The sequence below is a fragment of the Panthera onca genome, chromosome B2 (assembly GCF_046562875.1).
Source record: "Panthera onca isolate mPanOnc1 chromosome B2, mPanOnc1 haplotype 2, whole genome shotgun sequence".
Classification (NCBI taxonomy): Eukaryota; Metazoa; Chordata; class Mammalia; order Carnivora; family Felidae; genus Panthera; species Panthera onca.
In genome coordinates this window covers 130,871,211-130,892,450 of record NC_138343.1, presented here as the reverse complement: position 1 = coordinate 130,892,450, position 21,240 = coordinate 130,871,211, and the positions used below count along the sequence as shown (strand labels likewise).

Here is a 21,240-nt window from a genome sequence, read left to right as displayed (position 1 = left end):
GTAATGTGGCAGGCGAGAGAAGTCAACTCTGTACAGAAATTGGCCTCTGTTCTGACCTTTTCTGTGGATTATTTGAAACCTCATTCAAAGTAGCAAAGCTTCCTATAACTTTCAGACAGGGTCTCTACGAAGCCACAGCATTTTCCTTCAAAGTGTGGGTGAGGACAATTTTCCTATGACTTGATCCCACAATAGCAAGGCACTCAAGTTATTAAATTGTAAGGAATTTAGACTGTTAGAAAACCTGTCAAGACTGACTTTTTGATAACTGCCACAAATGATTTTAATGCCTTTAAAAAACACTCTGAAACAGCAAAAGAACCCATAAAGAGATAACGCAATTAAACACTTTTTGTTGCTTCCATGTTGTTATATTTATCTCTAATTAGAGAATAAAGCATATGATACAGAGAATCTAGAAGCAAGGTTTATTTACGTCTTCAAACATAGTTTTTTTTCCCAACATTCATTTCCATATCTTGGATTTTCTAATGACTGTCACTATAGAAATATTCCATTATATTTCCTGTAACTGTGCACCATAAAAAGGATGAAGACAATGAAAAACCTATTAACTAAAACTGGTCCTTTAGAGCAGAGGAACTTCAATAAACCTGAAGAGTTTTCTAAATGCATATCTGTACTCAAAATGATTGAAAACACACGTCCATAAATTTCTATTTTACATAAGAGGATGCCTCTTTTGTAATCAGGGCAATAAGCACTGATGATTTAAATTTATTTTAAATACTTGATTAAATATCTCACTTCTGCAAACACATACATTATAAATTACCCTCCTCAATGATAAAAAAAAATTGTACTTTTCAGTTTGATTTTAACATGAAAAATTAAAATCACACTCATCTGGAAAGAAATTGAAGAAATATTCTGCACAGGAGAAAAAAGACATTAAAGTAATAGGACCCCTTCATTGGTTTCTGTAAAAACAGAGAAAACACTACTTACCATCCCTTTGTCAAACAAAACATAGAAAACAGCTTCTTGTTCAAAATATTAGGGGCAGGCAATGCATTATTGCTATTGTCATACTGTTTGGCTAAAAATTTCTTCTGCATAGAAAATTATCTTTCAAAGGATCAAAATATAATGAAATATATAATACCTAGTTGATTACAAATGAATCATTTTTTATAAGAACAGTTCAAATTGTTAAAATTTCTCAATGATCAGTCTTTTTCTTCAGTTTTATTGAAGTGTTGACAAATTTAGCGTATGTATTTAAGGTGTACAACCTAATCATTTACTATACATATACATTGTAAAATTATTACTACAATCAATTTAATTAACATAGTTACATAGTTACTATATTTGGGAGCAGTGAGAACAACTTAAGATCAACTTTCTCAGCAAATTTCAAGTATACAATATATCACTCATTAAAATGACCATGCTCTACACTAGATCTCTAGAACTTATTCATCCTGCATAACTGAATCTGTAAACTCTTTGAACATCTCCCCATTTTCCCCATCCCCCAGTTCCTGGAAAACACCTTTCTACTCTCTGCTTTTAAGAGTTCAAATGTTTTAGATTCTATGTATAAGTAAGATTATGCAGTATTTGTCTGTGTCTGGCTTATTTCACTTACCATAATATATTTCAGGTTCACCCATGTTGTTGCAAATGGCAAGATTATTTTCCATTTTAAACAACACTTAGGTTGTTTTCGTACATCAAATATTATGCATACCTGTGCAATGAATGTAGGGATGCAGATGTCTCTTGGAGACACTAGTTACATTTCTTTTGGATATATACCCAGAAATAGTATTGCTGGATCATATGGTCGTTCTGTTTTACATTTTTTGAGCAACCACCATACTGTTTTCCATAATGGTTGTACTAATTTACATTCCTATCAACAGTGTACCAGGGTTCCTTTTTCTCCATATCCTTGCCAGCACTTGTTATCTTTTATCTTTTTGATAATAACCATTCTAACAAATGTAAGATAATATTTTATTGTGGGTTCAATTTGCATTAATCTTATGAATTGTGACGTTGAGCACCTTTTCATATACCTGTTGGACATTTGTATGTCCTTTTGAGAAATAAGGTCCTATTCAGGTCCTTAGCCCATTTTAAATTGGGTTATTTGGGTTTTTTGCTGTTGAGTTGTTTGAGCTCCTTATATATTTTGGATATTAATCTCTTATCAGATAGATGGTATGTAAATATTGTTTCCTATTCTGCAGGTTTCTTTTCCACTCTCGATCATTTCCTTTGCTGTGCAGATACTTCTTAGTTTAATGCAATCTTATCTGTCTATTTTATTTTTGTTACATGTGCTTTTGGTGTCATATTTTTTAAAAAAGTCATTGCCCAGACCAATACCAACAAAAATTTTCCCTATGTTTTTATCTAGTAGTCTTACAGTTTCAGGTCCTATGTTTAATTCTTTAATCCACTAAAGTTGATTTTTTTACATGGTGTGAGAGAGGGGTCCAGTTTAGATCTTTTCCATGTGAACACCCAGTTTTCCCAACACCATTTATTGAAGAAACTATCTTTTCATCATTATGTGTTCTTAGCACCTTTGTCAAAGATCAGTTGACCATAAATTCATGGATTTACTTTGGGCTGTCTATTCTGTTACATTGGTCTATATGTCTTTTTTATGCCAATACTATACTGTTTTAATATAACTTTGTAATATATTTTGTAATCAGGAAATGTGATGCCTCCAGCTTTGTTATTCTTGTTCAAGATTGCTTTGGATATCCAGGGTGTTTTGTGGTCCCATATGAATTTTAGGATTGTTTTTACTATTTCTGTAAAGAATGCCATTGGGATTTTTATAGGGATTACATTGAATCTATAGATGGCTTTGGGTAGAATGGACATTTTAGCAAAGTTCAATCCATGAACCCACAATGTCTTTCAATTTACTTGTGTCTTCTTTAATTTCCTTCATCAGTGTTTCATACTTTTCAGTTTACAAGGCTCTACCTCTTTGATTAAGTTTACTCCTAAATATTTCATTCTTCGTCTTGCTGTTGCAAATGGAATTTATTCTTTCATTTCCTTTTTGGATGGCTTATTATTTTGTGTACAGAAATGTGATTGTTTTTGTATGTTGATTTTGTATCCGTCACTTTACTAAATTCATTTACTAGTTCTAATAGTCTTTTGCTGTTGAGTCTTTAGGGTTTTCTACATATATGGATCATGTCATCTGCAAGGAGAGATCATTTTACTAATTCCTTTCCAATTTGGATGCCTTTTATTTCTCTTTTCTTGTCTCATTGCTCTGGCTAGGATTTCCAATACTACATTAAATAGAAGTGGTGAGAGTGGGCATTCTTGCCTTGTGCTGGATTTTCAAGGGAAAGCTTTATTAAATATGGTGTTAACTATTGGCTTTTTCAGCTGGCCTTTTTGTGTTGAAGTAAATTTCTTCTGTATTTATTTCCTTGAGAGCTTTAATCATAAATGGATGTTGACTTTGTGAAATGCTTTTTCTGCATCTATTGAGAACATCAAATTATATTATATATTTATTATATTATTAGCAGTAGTGTTCTATATTGTTATTAGGTTGTTTATTTGAGGATTTTCTTGTTTCTTAATGTAGGCACTTATTCCTAAGAACTTCTCTCTTAGAATTGCTCTTGATGCATCCCATAAATTTTGGTTTGTTGCATTTCCATTGTCAATGTCTCAAGATATTTTTTATTTGTCTTTCGATTTCTTCTTTAAACCATTTGTGGTCAATAGCATGTGACATATTTGTGAATTTTCTGGTTTTCTTCTCTTACACTATCGTGGTTAAAAAAAATGTTTGATATGATTTCAATCTTCTTAAATTTATTAAGATTTCTTTTGTGGCATAATATATGATCTGTCCTGGAGAATGTTCCATGAGCACTTGAGAAGAAGGTATCTTTTGTTGCTTTTGGATGGAATGTTCCTGTATATATCTGTTAAGTTCATCTGGTATAAGGTGTCATTTAAGGCCAGTATTTTCTTATTGACTTTCTGTCTACATGATCTATTCATTGATGTAAGTGGGGTATTAAAGTTCCTTACTATATTTTACCGCCATTTCTCCCTTTAGGTCTGTTAATATTTGCTTTCCATATTTAGGTGCTTCTATGTTGGGTACATATTTATAAATGTTATATTCTCTTGTTGGATTGACCTCTTTAGTCATCATGGAATGCTCTTCCTTGTCTCTTATTACAGTCTTTGTTTTTAAGTCTATTTTGTCTGATATAAATATAACTACCCAATTTTTTGGTTTCCATCCACAAATAAGATCTTTTTCCATACCTTCACTTTCAGTCTGTGCGTGTTCTTACATCTGAAGTGAATCTTTCTTGTAGGCAGCATATAGATGAACCTTATGTTTTCATCCATTCAGTCACTCTACGTGACTTGATTGGAGAATTTAGTTTATTTAAATTAAAGTAATTATTGGGGTGCCTGGGTGGCTCAGTCAGTTGAGCATCTTACTTCAGCTCAGGTCATGGTCTCACAGTTCATGAGTTCAAGCCCCGCATCAGGATCTGTGCTAACAAACAACTCAGAGTCTGAGCCTGCTTCAGATTCTGTGTCTCCCTCTTGCTCTCCCCCTCCCCTGCTCATGCTCTGCCTCTCTCTGTCTCTCAAAAATAAATAAATGTTAAAAGAAAGAAAGAGAGAGAGAGAGAGAGAGAAATTATTGACAGCTATGTACTTATTGTCATTTTGTTAGTTGCTTTCTTCGTTTGTGATTTGATTACTTTCTTTAGTGATCTCCTTATTTCTTGTGTACCTACTATAGGTTTTTGTTCTGTGGTTCCCATGAGGCTTATATATAACAACTTACAGCTATAACAGTCTATTTTAAGTTGATAACAACTTAAGTTTGATCACATTCTAAAGTTCTAGTTTTACTCTGTGCCCCCCCATGTTTTACATTTTTGATGTCATATCTTATATCTTTTTATCTTGTGCATCCTTTAACTAATTGTTGTAGTTACAGTACTTTATCAGATGGGTCTATTGCAAATATTTTTTCCCAAGCTATGACCTGTCTTCTAATTCTCTAGATATGTTATTTTGCAGAGCAGAAGGTTTTAATTTTAATGAAGTCTGGCTTATCAACTATTTGTTTCATGTACGTGCCTTTGGTGTAGAATCTAAAAAGTCATCATCATAGCCAGCGTTATCTAGGTTTTCTCCTGTTATCTTCTAGGGGTTTTATACTTTTGTATTTTACATTTAAGTCTATGATTCATAGAGAGTTAATTTTTGTAAAAGTAATTTTGGTATTTCTTTTTTGTTTTTTTTTTTCAATTTTCTTTTTTTTAATATTTATTTTTGAGAGAGAGAGAGACAGAGTATGAGCGGGGAAGGGACAGAGAGAGGAACATAGAATCTGAAGCAGGCTCCAGGCTCTGAACTGTTAGCACAGAGCCTGACGCAGGGCTCGAACTCCCAGCCCAGAGACTGTGACCTGAGCAGAAGTCGGACACTTAACCAACTTAGCCACCCCGGCACCCTGACTTTGGTATTTCTAAGGTATAAAATGGGTTTCAGTTTATAACATCATGGCTATAGGAAGTAAGGGTTTGATTTATGTGAGCTTGCTTTTTAATCATCCAGAAGTCAATTAGGTCATACGTTGGAGTTTATCTACTCAAGTGGTTCCTAAATATCTCTCTTTATTTAAATTAGTTTCACTACAATTATATGAGATGGTTGGATGGATTGGTTTGTTGTTTAAAAATTAATTCTCAGGAGCAAACAGTCAACACAGGAGCAAACAGTTAACAGTTACAGCATGTGGATATGATTGATCATTATATACTATTACTGTGTAGTATTTAAGGTTTTAATTATGTAAATTTATTTAAGGGCTCAAAGAATAAATAAAAAATTCAACAGAGTTTAAAGGAGGTGAAACTCAGATCTATTTTCGACATTACCTCAAGAACTGACCTAAACAATACACCAGTGGTAAGGTCTGAGCATGGTGCTACCCTTCTGGTGGATGGAAGCTTTGGAAAGACTCTATTCTCTGTTAAGTATCATTTTATGCTACTATGACCATGGTTGAGATTTTAGATTCATTCTGAAAGTGTTTCATAACTATTTTTGTACTTTACAATGACACCTGATAGTAACCCTTGAAATATTCAAAAGACATTTATTTGTATTTTTCCAAACCTGCATAATAAATATTACTTGTCATAAGCATCAGTAGAATCATCTACAATATTCCTGTTGCTTAATGCCTAGAGGCCGTATTGAAAAAAATCAATTGGAAAAGAATATTAGAACAAAAGTAACAGTTGGGAATGGAGAGTGGAAAGGGCCATGAAAGGGATCAATGGTACTGATTATGTCATCCTCATTGAGAAACACTGAATATAATCTCACATCTTTCCTTACCCAACAGACTCAGCTTCAGCCTTGCTTTTACTGCTCCTTGCTTTTACTTAATTTATAAGCATTGCTTTATTGACAACAAAGACAAACAGAAAGAAATGATGAATTACCTTCTCCTTAAGTCACAAGTTCATGTCCAGTGCAGCTTTTTGTGTACAGTTTACGAATTTTGTTTTACAAATTATGAGAGGCAGAAGGGACACAGCTTGAGTTTTCATTTTTCAGGTTGAGTTTTCAGCAGGGGAGACAGGACAAACTTTGCAGTTTGAAATAAATCCAACCTGCAAATCATTGTGGGAAAATTAAATTGAAAGTTAATAATTAGACTTATCCACAGCCAGCCTGAGGAAAAGCTGTGAGGCTCTACACATGAAGATTTGTGTTCAGGTCACACACCGCCTGCCCTTCAACATATCCTGTTCACACTACAGCAAAGCATGCATAATCCCTCTGATACCAGTTTTTGTTTGTTTGACCTGGCATCACTCCCTTGGTCACAGCTGATCACCCCTGCCAGAGCCAATTTTGCAAGACTGTGTTTCTTTCACTCTCTGTTAAAACTACACACATTTTTAACAATGGCCTTCGGCCCTTGCAATTCACTCTGGAATGGTTACTTTGACCCTAATACTTTCATTTGGTCAGGAGGAGAAAAAGTAGTCTGAAGACAGGCTGGTAGTGGAGGAAATGGCAAAAAAGAGTCATCTTTGGCAAGCCTCAGTCATACTGAGTGGCCGTTATCTTCACTTCCAGAGAGCAGGCAACGGTGAGCAGAATAAGGAATAAAGTTCTCAAGCAATTTTATTAATGATCTATTAAGGAGAAACAGTCCTGGACCCGAATGATCCTTATTGTTGATATACATAGCCCTGTGTCAGCAAATAATTACAAACTTTTTGCCTTCATTTTTTGCAGGCCAACCCAGGAAGTCTGGTGATAATTGCTTATTTTTATCTGATAGCCAAATACATGACTTAGTAATAAGAGGCAACGGCCTACACAGAATAGTCAAGGGAGCTCTATATCCTCTTGTCTCTCAGAGCTAAACGGTGGCAAATCACCAAATTTCTCTGACTCTCAGATTCCTCTTCTGTAAAATGAGAATTTTAAATATTTTAAATATTTTAAATTTTAAATTAATTTTAAATATTCCAAAATTCATGAAATTTTAAGTATTTCATAGAAAAACGAACATGAAAGAGCCTTGCAAAATAGAAAGTTCTACTCATAAATCATCAGTTACCTTGTTTCTACCCAGAAAGGGAGTTAAATTTGCTTTAACTCATCTATTCTCTCTCAACCAGTCTTCCTCCTTAAGACCAACTTATTCAGGGGCTCCTGGGTGGCCCAGTCAGTTAAGCATCCAAATTCAGTTCAGGTCATGATCTCAAGATTGGAGTTCCAGCCCTGCATAAGGCTCTCAGCTGTCAGCACAGAGCCTGCTTCAGATCCTCTCTCTCCCTCTCCCTCTCTCTCTCTCTCTCTCTGCATCTCCCCTGCTTGTGCTTTCCCTCTCAAAAATAAATAAACGCTCTCTCTCTCTCTCCAAAAATAAATTAGCATTTTATTCTTTAAAAAAGGGGCGGGGCATCTGGGTGGCTCAGTTGGTTGAGCATCCAACTTTGGCTCAGGTCATGATCTCACCTTTGTAAGTTGGAGCCCTACTTGGGGCTCTCTCCTATCAGCACAGAGCCAGCTTTGGATCCTCTGTCTCCCTCTCTCTCTGTACCTCCCCCACTTGTGCTTTCCCTCTCAAAAATAAACATTTTTTTTAAAAAAAGAACATTAATTTCCAAAAAGATGACTTTAATTAAGGATATGGCTATAATAAAGCTACTGTCCCCAAAAGGAACTTGATGTATAGCTTTGGTCTAGTGAGACCACACAGGAAGCAAATGATCTGACTGCCATCACATTTATAGTTTTAAGAAGTAGTTGAACTCTACAAACACTGGGTAGTTCACTTATTGGTTTGTATCTGGGTTATACTTGTGAAATGGCATTAGATCATTAGTATCTGAAGGGTGGATGAACTCAGTTTTGTAAGGGGTAAAAAGGTGTCTCACAGCTGGGAACTTCCAGATACCTAAGTGCAAAAATGAACCATATTTTCTAAAATTAGCTCTGGTGATTCTGATATTGCAACACATTACTCCATAGAGAACATTTTTCAAAGAATATACAGGACACTCTGCAAATATAGGATTGAATACACCATTGGAATATTCAATAGGAAGAATTTTGTTTAACTGTAACTACTGAGTGATAGTGCATAGATTCCACCTCTATAGTTAAAACTGCATTTCTGCACACTTACAACTGAATCTCTGTAGTTTAATATTTGTACAGGCTAACAATAATTATGTCTGTAGAGATTCATTACCCCAATTAAGGTGAACAAAGATGAAATGATGCTGTGTTTATTTTCACATGTTTCTGTCTGGCACCAGTTGGACTTAGCCAAAGTATGAGCTTAATTCTCTGCTCCAACGGTAAGAAGTGACATAAAAATACCAAAGATAACCTTTTACAGCTCAATATACATCTAAACGTGAGTTTCAGCTTGCACGTCCAAAAGAAAGGGCCCATCTTTTTGTACTTAGTAAAATGATCGGTTCTCCAAAGAAGTCTGCTTGCCAGTATAAACGCTCCAGCATTTGTACTCCTTTTTCAACTTGCCTCATGAAGCCTGGGAGAAGGTAACTGATTTCCACCTAATTTTACCGGGTTTACTTTATGTAAATGGCTTCTTTCAGGCTTAGAAGTCTGTGATGAAGTTCTGTATTGTGTAGGATACGACCACTCTGAACTGTCTGCAACCACAACAGATGTTTTCTTTTTTTTTTTTTAACTGTCTGCAACCACAACAGATGTTTTCTTTTTTTTTTTTTTTTTTTTTTAACGTTTATTTATTTTTGAGACAGAGAGAGACAGAGCATGAACGGGGGAGGGGCAGAGAGAGAGGGAGACACAGAATCTGAAACAGGCTCCAGGCTCTGAGCCATCAGCCCAGAGCCCGACGCGAGGCTCAAACCCATGGACCGCGAGATCGTGACCTGAGCCGAAGTCGGACGCTTAACCGACTGAGCCACCCAGGCGCCCCGTCACAACAGATGTTTTCTTAGACAAGAACTTACTTCTGTGCTTCTGACCACACATGCCGAGACTCCCCTTTTTGAGCATTATGCTGAACCCTCATTAGGTACTCACTAGTCATTGAGTGCCTGATGTTTCCTGACGGTCATGTTACAAGCTCTTGGCCCTGAAGCCTCTCAGAGTTATTCCAGTTAACTAAACGTACGCCTTCACTCATGAGAAAGAGGCTACCTTTCGGAGAGAAAAAGAAAAAAAAAAGAAAAAAAAAAAAAACTAAGATATTGGAAGGCCTGCTTCAGTACAATACATGTAGTTTTTCCCTCCTCTTAAACTACTTACTCACTTTTCCTGAGAAGCCTTTTAAAATAACTTTTCTGACAGAGATAAGGTTCATCCATACCTAGATAGCAGCTGCTTTCTAGAAGCAATAGCAAAGGTGCATTTGCAGAACTCTCTTCTGCCTTTTTATTAAATCCACCAATCACTCCCATCACTTGCTTCAAGCGGAGCACCGCCCCTTCAGCGGGGAGCCCCGCCCACATCTAATACCTGCTTAGAGCCTCGCCCCCTCCTTAGAGGTTCCAGCCAATCCTGTACTCCTAATATCTTGGGGCAAAGCTATCGCGAGATCCCAACGTATCCTCTGCAAGACTTTAATCGTGTGGACTTGCGCAGAAGCGACGTATGAAGCTATTGCTGGAGAAAAGGGGCGGGGCGCTCCGACGTGCGCGTTCACCTTGACCCTACGCTCCAGCGCGCACCCGGTAGCTGGGAGCTCTGGTTTCTGGGCCCCCCGGGAACCCCAACACAAACCAGCGTAAAGCGCGCGTGCCCATCTCAGACGGGTGTTCGGTGGGTGGTGAATGCTTGCCCGGGACTTGTGGGGGGCTTTAGTGGAGCCCCGAGCCTTGGTGCAGAGTGTCTCAAGAGGCTTGGAGAACCAGGTAGGCTCTTGGATGATGGGGGGTCAGGGGTCAGAGGTTGGGGACGGAAGACGTCTCCAAACGGAGACGGAGGTCCCTGGGAGAGAAGAAGTAGTTGTCTGGAGTCTAGGAAGCTAAAGGGCTGAGAGAGAACCGCAGCGCGAGTCTCCCCGACCCTTTCCCATCCCAGACTTGGGGGCCTCTGGACCGCCACGGCCCCCCAGGGAGAAGGTAGGGCCGTGGGAAAGGAGGCTGTGCTTCTCCCCGGGGGCTGGGGCCAGCGGTGTTTAGATCGAGCGCCCGAGGGGCTGTCGCGCTCCTCGGCCTCGCGGTAGCTTGTTTGCCGGGCCTGCTAGGAGCGATCTGGCGCTGACAGCCCAGCTTTGATTCCTTGAACCGCTTTTGAGTTTTGGAGGAAAACGGAGTAGGTATCGCCATTCCTAACACAAACGCCCCTGGAGGCTGCAACTGGGCAGCTGACTACCTAGCTTCTAGGTGCGCGGGGTTGTAATGTAAACGGGAGGCGAGGCTTCTAAGTTAGTCTGAAAGTTCTCAGCTACCTTTAGAGTCAGATTAATTACATTCGCACTCACAACCACCCTTGCACGTTGTACATTTTGGCTCCGTGGTCGCTGCTAGGTTTATGAACAGAGATTTGTTATCTGATGATTGACTGTCATTGTCAGATATACAGTGTTTTAAAATAATGGCATTAATCTCGTGACTTTTTTCTAAGTGACTGGACATTAGCCAGGAGTTAGAAATCCTAGATGTTGGTTTATGATCAGAAACCATGCTGGAAGCTGAGTACTATTGAGCATTAGCGAGATAAGTGTGCCTGTACTGGATAACCTGCTCTTTCTAGAGCTCCCCAGGTCGAGTTAACCAATAAGCTAACAGTTGAGAATAAAATAGTTTACTTTTGAAAGATGCTATTGTGTATATGTCCTCTTTTTGCCCAAGCCTAAAAGAACTGCACTTGTAGAATTATTAAAACAAATCTTTTATTAAGAGTTCAGCCTACAAAGATTTGTGGGAACAGAATGTGCTGGTGAAAAAGCTTCTTACCGGGGCATTTTTTAAGTTTATGTGACATATATTTTGGGGTTCGGTAGATTAAAATACTCTCATCTTGTTGGAGTTATAACTACAGAAGGATCGTGGTAATGCTAGATCATTAAGAGCTTTTCACTAATCAGCAATGATTGGGCTTTGCTTACCTAAGGCTTACCTTGGGCAGCAGGGTGACAGATGTATACTTTTTGCTCCTAATAGCCTAAACCTGGGTCTACCACGGATTTGTCGTAATTTAGGATTGGTAGGTGTCTTTTAATAGAGAGATAATAATTCGGAGAGGAAAAAAATCTGAATTTAAGTTTAATTGGTAATCGTTTGTTACAATGTCATAGTAACTTAACATTTTATGCTTATTTTTCTAACAGCTGTCTTTGTTTTCTGTCGAAGATATGGGTCAGTCAGTTTTCTCTGTCTCATTCAGGGCCAGAAATAGTAAAGAATAGTTTCACATTACCTATAATCTTCTAGAACGTGGTTAAGAGACTCTTGTCCAAAAAGAAACATGGCACTTTAAAAAGAGGGAGGATATTCAGTATTCAGGGAGTTCAAGATAATTTGTTTCACCTTGTTTTGGAATATCATTTCCATTCTGGCACTGACCTGGCATTGGGTGTACAATGGGGAATAGGATACTGTTTCTGCCCAGCTTTCAAGTCCTTCAAGCTAGAGCACTGTAGCAGTTGGGATCAAGGAGGAAAGGCCCTTAACTCAGCATGCCCACTCATGGAAAGTTTTCTGGGGAAGATTGGGACAGCAACAGACAGCAAAGTGTAAAAGGGCATTTCAAGCAACAGGCTTTTTACATTTAAATGCAGGACTATTGTATAAAGCGTGGTCCGTATTTAAAAAACTGTATATAATGTTTTACCCAAACGCTGATATTTAAGAGGAAGCAATAAGAAATACAACGACCAAAAATGGGATTCATGTGGTATGAAGAAAACCAGAAGTATTTGGAATATGATTAGAGATTTATAGAATTTTACCAGTACTTGACTTCTTGGCTTCCAGTTAACATTATGGTTGTAAGTAGTTTCATCAAATAACATCTTCTTTGGTTCAAGAAATTATCCCTGGATAGAAATCCCTTAGAAAAAGAGTCGACCAAAACAATTTTTTTTTTTTTTTTAAATCATGAATGTGTGTTGGGTTCTGGTTTAACGGGCTGGGGTATACATGGGCATCAGTATTTTTTTTTTAAGTTCCCCAAATGATTCTAACGTGTAAAGTTTGAGACACACAGATCTATGGTCCCTGCCACATTAAAGTTGGATTATTGTAATGTATAGCTTATAGTTCTGAGGGTGATGATAATAGCAGCTACCATTCACTGAATATATGCCAGATTTCCGTTAACTATACTATTGCATTTATAGTATTTTTTTTATATTTATTTATTTATTTTGAGAGAGAGAGAGAGAGAGAGAGAATGAGAATCGCAAGCAGGCTTTGCACTGCCAGTGCCGAGCCCAGTGTAGGGCTCAAATTCACAAACCACGAGATCGTAACTTGAGCCAAAATCAAGAGTGGGACGCTTAACTGACTAAGCCATCCAGGCACCCCAATATTATTTCTAAGCACAGTCCTGTCATCCCCATTTTACAAATGAGAAAACTGGCACAGAGAGGTTAGATAACTATTCCTCTGCCACACAGTCACTCAATGCCAAAGCTAGAATTAGACTCTTTTCTCCTGTAAGCCACATCGTTTTACAGATGTGAGACTCTATAGCCATTTGTTTTGGGGCTTTCAGGGTTAACAATTCCATAATTACCATGTTATTAATATTAGAGTTGGTGTCATAGATCATGTAACCCCTACCTCATATCCACACTCTTTGTCATGAGCAGTTCTACCCAGTAAAGAAGTACGGTACATTTCCCCACCCCTTGACTTTGGGTCCATTCGTGTGCCTTGCTTTAGCTCGTGGAACCTTGTGCTTTTGCTATGACCACACTTTGAAGAGTACTTGTGTGTTTGGATTTACACTGTTACACCTCACCCATGGCCTTATGCACATTTGTGGGTTGCTTTGCTGGTCCTAAGAGGATTCAAGCCGTGCTGAACTGCTCCTCCAGAAACCTAGTCTAGGTCAGCCAACCCTCAGCTAACCTGCAAATCTAAGAGAATAAGTGATTGCTCTCTCGAAGCATTGAGCTTTGAGATGGTGTGTTATACAGCATATTTGTGGTCATAGTTAACTAATAAGCTGATGAGCAGAACTTTTCAAACTTCCAGAATGACCAAATTCCAGTATTCTAGCCTGTGTTCTGATGAGAATTGGGCAAAGATAAACATACAGGTTATTAGGGGCTTCCTGTATTGTTCTTCCAAGATAATAGAGGAGATATGATGCTTATAGTTAACCATAGTAAGAGATTGATTTTTAGTCTATTACCTGCACATTCATAAAGCAGTCAGTGCTAAGGAAATGGAATTCTCATGATTGACTTAGACCAACAATACTTGATAGCCTTTTTGCAGTTTTGTGAAGGTTTTATATTTGCCCTGTCCAGTGTAGTAGCCGCTAGTCACATATGGCTATTGAGCTCTTAAAGTGTGGTTGGTGAGACTGAGCAGCTGAGTTTATGGTATTACTTAATTTTATTTAAAGTTAAAAAGCCATATGCAGCGTGGCTACTAAGAAAATAAATTTTATTCATTTATATTTTGTTAGTAAATTGCTCACGTTATGTAGACTTTTCAAGTTTATTAGAATAAAGCTGTTCTTAATAATCTCTTATAATTTTAAATCTTTCCTGTATTTACTTTTTGTGCTTTTAAAATCAGATTTATTAAGGGGTGACTGGGTGGCTTAATTGATTAAACTTCTGACTCTTGATTTTGACTCAGGTCATGATCTCATGGTTTTTCCTGAGTTTGAGCCCTGAGTCAGGCTCTGCACTGGTAAGGCAGAGCCTGCTTGGGATTCTCTCTCTTTCTCTCTCTCTCTCTCTCTCTCTCTCTTTCTCAATAAATAAATAAACTTAAAAAAAATGTAAGTGCAATAGTATGGTTAACAGAAATTTGGCATATATTCAATGAGTGGTAGCTCTCAGAAGTATAAATTATATATTACAGTAATCCAACTTTAATGTGGCAGGATGGGGACCAGAGATCTGAGGCACTTCCTAGCCTCTAGTAACCACTAACCTGCTTTCTATCAGTAGGTGTTTGCCTTTTCTAGAATTTCATGTAAATAGAATCATACAGTATATGGTCTTACACATCTGACTTCCTTTGCTTAGCATGATGCTTTAAAAATTCATCTATGTTTTATCAGTAGTTGATCACAGAGTAGTATTCCACCGGTTTATCCATTTACCACGTAATGGACAATTGTGTTGTTTCCAATATTGACTGATAATAATTGACTGCTATTAACATTCAAATTTAAATCTCTTTTGTGAATCTATGTTTTTAATTCTCTTGGTAGATATCGAGGGGCAAGATTACTAGACTGCGCAGAACAGAACGTTTGTGTTTAATTTTATAAGAAATTGACAAATTTGTCCTTTTAGAATGTTTGAGAGTTCAGTTCTGGCTGCTGTACATCCTGTCTTTTAAATTTTAACCATTCTAGTGGATACATGGTTTCCTATTGTGGTTTGTAGGTTGAATTTGCATTGGCTTAATGACTGATGATGGTGAAGATGTTTTCATGTACTTATTTGCCACTTGTAGATCATCTTTGGTGAAGTGTGTGTCATTTTTTCATAAGGTTGTCTTATTGCTGATTTGTAAAAGTTCTTTTTCTATTCCACATACAAATCCTTCATCAGATGGTATTTTACAAATACTGTGCCCTGTCTGGCTCCCCTCTCATTTTTATAAACAGTATCTTTTGAAGTGCCAAAGTAATTTTGTTGAAGCTTACTTTATCAATTTTTTTATATTCTCTGCTTTTTGTAACCTATTTAAATTAAATTTTTTTGCCTAATCTAATGTCACTTAGATTTTCTCCTGTTTTCTTCTAGAAGTTTTATAGTTTTAGCTTTTGTGGTTCAGTTTTTGATGTATTTCAAGTTAATTTTGACATGTATAAGATAAAGGTCCAGGTTCACTTTTTTTTTGCATATGGCTGTTTATTGAAAAGGATATTTTTTGCCTGTTGACTGCCTTTGAATTTCTTTCAAAAATCATTGACCATATGTGTTTGGGTCTATTCCAGAACACTTTATTTTGTTACATTGCTCTATATATCTATCATATACTATTACCATACTGTTTTGATTACCATGTCTGTGTACCGTTACCACACTGTTTTGATTACCATCATTGTAAGTCCTGGAGTCGGTGTAAGTCTTTCAACTTTATTCTTTTTCAAAATTATTTTGACTTTTCTAGATCTTGGGCATTTTAATATAAATTTTGGAATCACTTGTCAGCTTCTGCAAAAATTAAAAAATAAAAAAATAAAAAGCCTACTGGGATTTTGAATGGGATTACTTTGTGGATCAGTATCTAGGAATTGACATCTTGAATCTTCCAGTCCATAAACATTCCAAATTGAAAATATTTCTTAAACTATCCTGAAGCCAAATTTTAATTGTTTATACATCCTTTTCTTTTTCCCCAACTACATTGTTAGAATAGGTGGAATAGGCATCAGCCATCATTACAACTTTATGATTTTTTTTTTAATTTTTTTAACGTTTATTTATTTTTGAGACAGAGAGAGACAGAGCATGAACGGGGGAGGGGCAGAGAGAGAGGGAGACACAGAATTGGAAGCAGGCTCCAGGCTCTGAGCCATCAGCCCAGAGCCTGACACGGGGCTCGAACTCACAGACCGCGAGATCGTGACCGGAGCTGAAGTGGGACGCTTAACCGACTGAGCCACCCAGGCGCCCCACAACTTTATGATTTAATCTCTGTGAGTTGGTTTGTGTTTCATATAGGAATTGGCTATTATTTTGGGAAAAGGTTAGTTTGGGCCTACATAATACAGGCTGCTGTCAGACCAGTTCCTCTTCTGAGATGACAAAGCTTTCTTTTTCTTTTTCTTCCTACATTTTTTTTTCTCTTCTTTATTGTCTCTGCTCCATTTCCTCTGGTTGCCATCACCACCTTATTCCTTCCCAGCTATTCCTGTTACCTTTTTATCTGCTGATCCACAAAAAGAAATACATTCTGGATTTTCATCTTCCTCTTTTAAAAGAGAAAATATATTTTTCAGAATTTTTAAAAATTCTATAAACTCCTTGGAATTATAAAACAAAAATGAACTTTTGTTGTGATGATTATGAGTTCCTAGAACTCTTCAACTATGCATTTCCAGGATATTTGAGAGATTTACCTTACTGTCTTACTGTTCATTAAATGTATTTTATTTTATGTAGCATGTTAACTTTATTAAATGTATCCATTAAAGTACTGTTATGACCATTAGAATTTCTATGATGCGTGAGATTGTGGTCAATGTGGTCCTTACCTGTATTTGACTTATTAAAAAAAAAAAATTATCCATTGCTTTATCTCTCCGAAGAGTTCATATTGTGTATGTGGGCTGTTAGTTTGTGGTGAATTCTTCATCTGGGAGCACTTTAATACTAAAATCCTCTGTTGGAATGCTTACTTGTTGCCTTTGTCTTCTAGAGTTCACAGTTGCCAACCAAGAAAACTTGAAAATGAGCAGCCGACGGAAACGTGCTCCCCCAGTGAGAGTTGATGAAGCAAAGCAACAGCAGCTTCGCTGGAATATGCATGAAGACAGAAGGAATGAGCCTCTCATCCTAACTGATGAGGAGCACCCCTGCTCGGGTTCAGATTTCTCTTCTGCTCACTGCATCATCCTCGGTGATAGCCTACAAGAAGAAGTGGCTCACAGAGATAAGAAGAGGTGTTTGGAAGCAGTGAGCATCGCAAAATCGGTTGATAAAGAAGAGACCAGTGGCATTCTTTCTCCTCTGTCTGTAAAGCTGAATATTGTGATTTCTCCCTATCACTTTGATAATTCTTGGAGGGCATTTCTAGGAGAATTCACTCTTCAGCTCCTTCCCGAACAGAGTTTAACTGAAGATTTTTCAGAAAGGAGTTTTACACTGATGAGTTCAGAGTCAAGCGGTCAGTTCCTGATTTATGTGAATTCAGAAAGTGAAGATGCAGAGAAACAAGAAAAAGGACTCAACGAGCCAGTCAGTATTTGTGATAATGGTATTCGAGTGGAATCATCTTTCAGTGGTGAAATGCTTGAAGATTTGGGGTGGCTACAAAAGAAGAGAAGAATAAAACTTTACCAAAAACCAGAAGGGAATCACATTATTAAGGTACTCAATTTCTGTGGTGTCTTTTAAGGTTCTTCTGCATTGGGCAGTCCCATTTTGAAGTTGACATAGAAGGAAGGTGTAAAAAGCCAGCAATAAGCCTTTCATCATTAAGTTTCAAAGTGTACTTTATTTTGGGCTTTCAGTAGCTATAAGACATATATACTTCTAGCTGATCGTTTCCAGGCTGTCCTTCTTCAAGACATCCCGGATTCCTCCCTTCCAGCTCTACTCTCAGTGTCTTCTTTTGGTCTTCCTCATCTCTCCCTCTTCCTGTAGCCGTTCTTTATTGCCCTGCTGGCCTTTTCAACTCCATCTGCTTTGTCTCTGGGATGGTATAATATGAATGAAATGAAATTCTGTTCTTTACTGCCTACAGAATTAAGTGTAATCTTGTGTGTAACTCCTTTCTTTGATAGATGCTTGTGTACTCTCCAGCCTTATCCTTTATCACTCTGGTTTTTATTTTGTTCCAGAAATTCCGAATTGATTTGTGTCCTGCACATTTTCTGGCTCTATTTCTGCATCTGTGCTTTTGCTTTCACACTTCCCTCGGCCTGGGTTGTTCCCTTCCTGTTCCCTAATAACTCCTGGACATTCTTTAATATTCAGCTCAGAGTTTACTTCTCGAGGGAGATCTTTTCTTAAACTTCATGGATGGTATTACATGCCCTTCCTCCACAACACTGTACAGATGTTTATTTTTGCCTTGGCCACTTGTAGTGTACTTAGATTTAAAATTTTTCTCCTTCAGTAGACTATGAAGTCATTTTTTCTTCACAGCCTAGTAAAATGCCCCATACTGAACAGATTTTCAGCAAATGAATGAGTAAATTTGTAATTCATTTCAGGCTCTTCTATTTACTAGCCAAGTAACTTTATGTGAATCATTTAATTTCAGCATCTTTCTGTATAAAATGTAAATAATAATCATTCCTTTTACCTCATACAATTGTGTTGGCAATCCGGTGAGACAATGTAAGTAGATGTACTTTATAAACTGTGAAGCAGGTTAATATGCCTTCATGCCAAAACTTGAAAGGATAAGAAATTCTAAAATGTTAAATTCAGGGACACCTGGGTGGCTTAGTCAGTTAAGTGTCCGACTTCAGCTCAGATCATGATCTGATGGTTCACGTGTTCAAGCCCTGTGTAAGGCTCTGTGCTGACAACTCAAAACCTATAGCCTGCTTTGGATTCTGTGTGTCCCTTTCTCTCTGCTCCTCCCCCACTTGCATGAGCTTGCTCTCTCTCTCTCTCTCTCTGTCTCTCAAAAATAAATGAACATAAAGATTAAAGTTATTAAATTCACCTTTGTTCGATTGAAAACTGTGTCTTTTTTGTCTTTCTCACGTTAAAAAACAATTGTATTGTAGCCCTATCTGTAGTTTCAGAATTGACAAAAGGAAAGGAAAAAAGTTGGAAGCATTAGATTGTAATTAATTCTTCCCTGGGCAATGAAACTTTGCAACCACGTATTCCCTCTCCTGGTTGATCATGAAAGCCCAAATTGTGGCTCGGTGATAGGAAGTATGTAAGAATTCATGGCTTGTTTATCTGTGTTCTGTCTATGTTCCCCATAGACTTGATCTCTTCTGTCTTCTTATCCCAATTTGTATAAATATTTAAACATTTCTTGCTGCTATAGTAAGCTAACTCTAGGTGTATACAAGGCAGAGTACAAATATATACAAAAATACATTCTTTGTTACTTATTCCCATATAATGCTGGTTTGGATTCTTGTTCTTTAGTAAAAGAATATGAGACTCTGCATGATTATGGAATCAGGTCCAGGATAATTTAGGGAAAAGAAAGAAAATGCATTTAGTGAGTATATACCATTAGGAAGTTTAAAACTGTATTACCTAGGCTATCTCATAATAGTCTTCTCTCCATTTTGCAAATGACAGTGCTTGAGTCAAAATAAATCGATTACTTTGCCTGTTTTTTTTTAGCTCCTAAATACCAGTGCTAGTATTCAACTTCAAGTCTTTTGACTATGGAACTTCATGCTGCATTGTTTTACCAGAATTAAGCTATCTTACATCAATCAAGATCAGTTTTCCTATACATTGTAGTGTTTGATCTAGTAATGGCAATTCCCACACCAAACTGTGCTTAAGAATCCTGGCATGTGCATCAGAATCTTCTGGGGCAACCTGCATTTTTAACCAATTTAACTGATTATTTTGATACTCATCAAATTTGGAAATCTTTGGCTTGGTAGGTGGAATGGGTGTTCTTATCACCTTATCTCAGGTTTGGTTCCAGGTTGGGAAGTATTTTTTTCTAGCAACTTGAATGGTGCCTTACACATAGTAGGCACTGCATTTGTACAATGAATTTGTTATTGAAAGTAAAAATTTGTGACAGAGATTTGGTAGGTATATATTTAACGATTGTGGGGCATATACTGTGAATACCTTTAAAAACAGTATTAAAAAACTTTTTTTAATGTTCTCATGAAGAATGTAATAGTACAATTAATACTATTTTTGTGTTGATTAATCCTTTGTAGGTTGGAATTTATCTTTTGGAAGGTGGCCTAGCAAAACTAGACTTTTTGAGTGATGCAAATTCAAGAATGAAGAAGTTTAATCAGCTTATGAAAAGAGTGATGGAAAAGTTGTACAATTTTATTATTCCAGGTAAACTTAAAAGTTGCTATTACTTAGGACACCTGGGGCTCAGTTGGTTGGGTATCCAACTCTGGATTTTGGCTCAGGTCATGATCTCATGGTTCTCAAGATCAAGCCCCACCATAGGGCTCTGCACTGACAATGCAGAGCCTGCTTGGGATTCCCTCTCCCTCTCTCTCTCTCTACCCTTCCCATGCTTGTGCATGTGCACACGTGCTCTCTTTCTCTCTCTCTCAAAATAAATAAATAAACTTTAAAAATTTGACATTACTTGAGAGTTGTGGGTTTTTCCCAAGTCCTATACATAATAATCAGAAAAACAATAAAACCATCATAAAATTAAACAGCCTCTATAAAATCACTGTGTGACAAAACTACACGTATCTGAAATGCCCCCACTAATTTGTGTCTTTATTTGCTAAATACCGTGCTTAGCCCAGACTAGGTTCTCAAGAAATGTTTGCAGAGTCCATAGAGTCCAAAGGGATCTGAGCTGATTGGAATTTTTGCATTATTCTTGTGCTTTTATTTTGTTATGGCCAGAGATTCTTGGCTGGCCTTATTCCACCTCTCCTTTGCAGTCTGACAAATAATCTCAAGAGCCTGCTTCCCATAAAGACCAGTTAACTTTGCTACTGTTTCTTGCCAAGATGTTGCATCCTTGGTCAGGACTGCAGCTTCAGAGTTGTCTGCCATTGGTTCCCAAGGGGAGAGTGTGGATGGCTTGGTGCAGCCCATCAACACTACTGGAAAAACGGCTCAAATTCTCCAAGCCCTGCTCATGGTGGGTCAGCATTATTTCAGATGCAAATTGTAGAACATACTGGAATATTTGG

The 21,240-nt window shown here is 37.4% G+C and overlaps 1 protein-coding gene across 1 annotated transcript in view; it reads left to right on the top strand.

Moving 5' to 3' along the window:
- Positions 1–10,226: 10,226 nt before the first annotated feature.
- SHPRH (SNF2 histone linker PHD RING helicase) overlaps positions 10,227–21,240 on the top strand; it is a 95,335-nt gene continuing 84,321 nt past the window's right edge. The window contains exons 1-3 of the mRNA XM_078447423.2: positions 10,227–10,442; positions 17,097–17,767; positions 20,284–20,413. Coding sequence (XP_078303549.1) covers positions 17,129–17,767; positions 20,284–20,413 — 769 coding nt within the window. The 5' untranslated portion in view covers positions 10,227–10,442; positions 17,097–17,128. The remainder of the gene's footprint in view (positions 10,443–17,096; positions 17,768–20,283; positions 20,414–21,240) is intronic.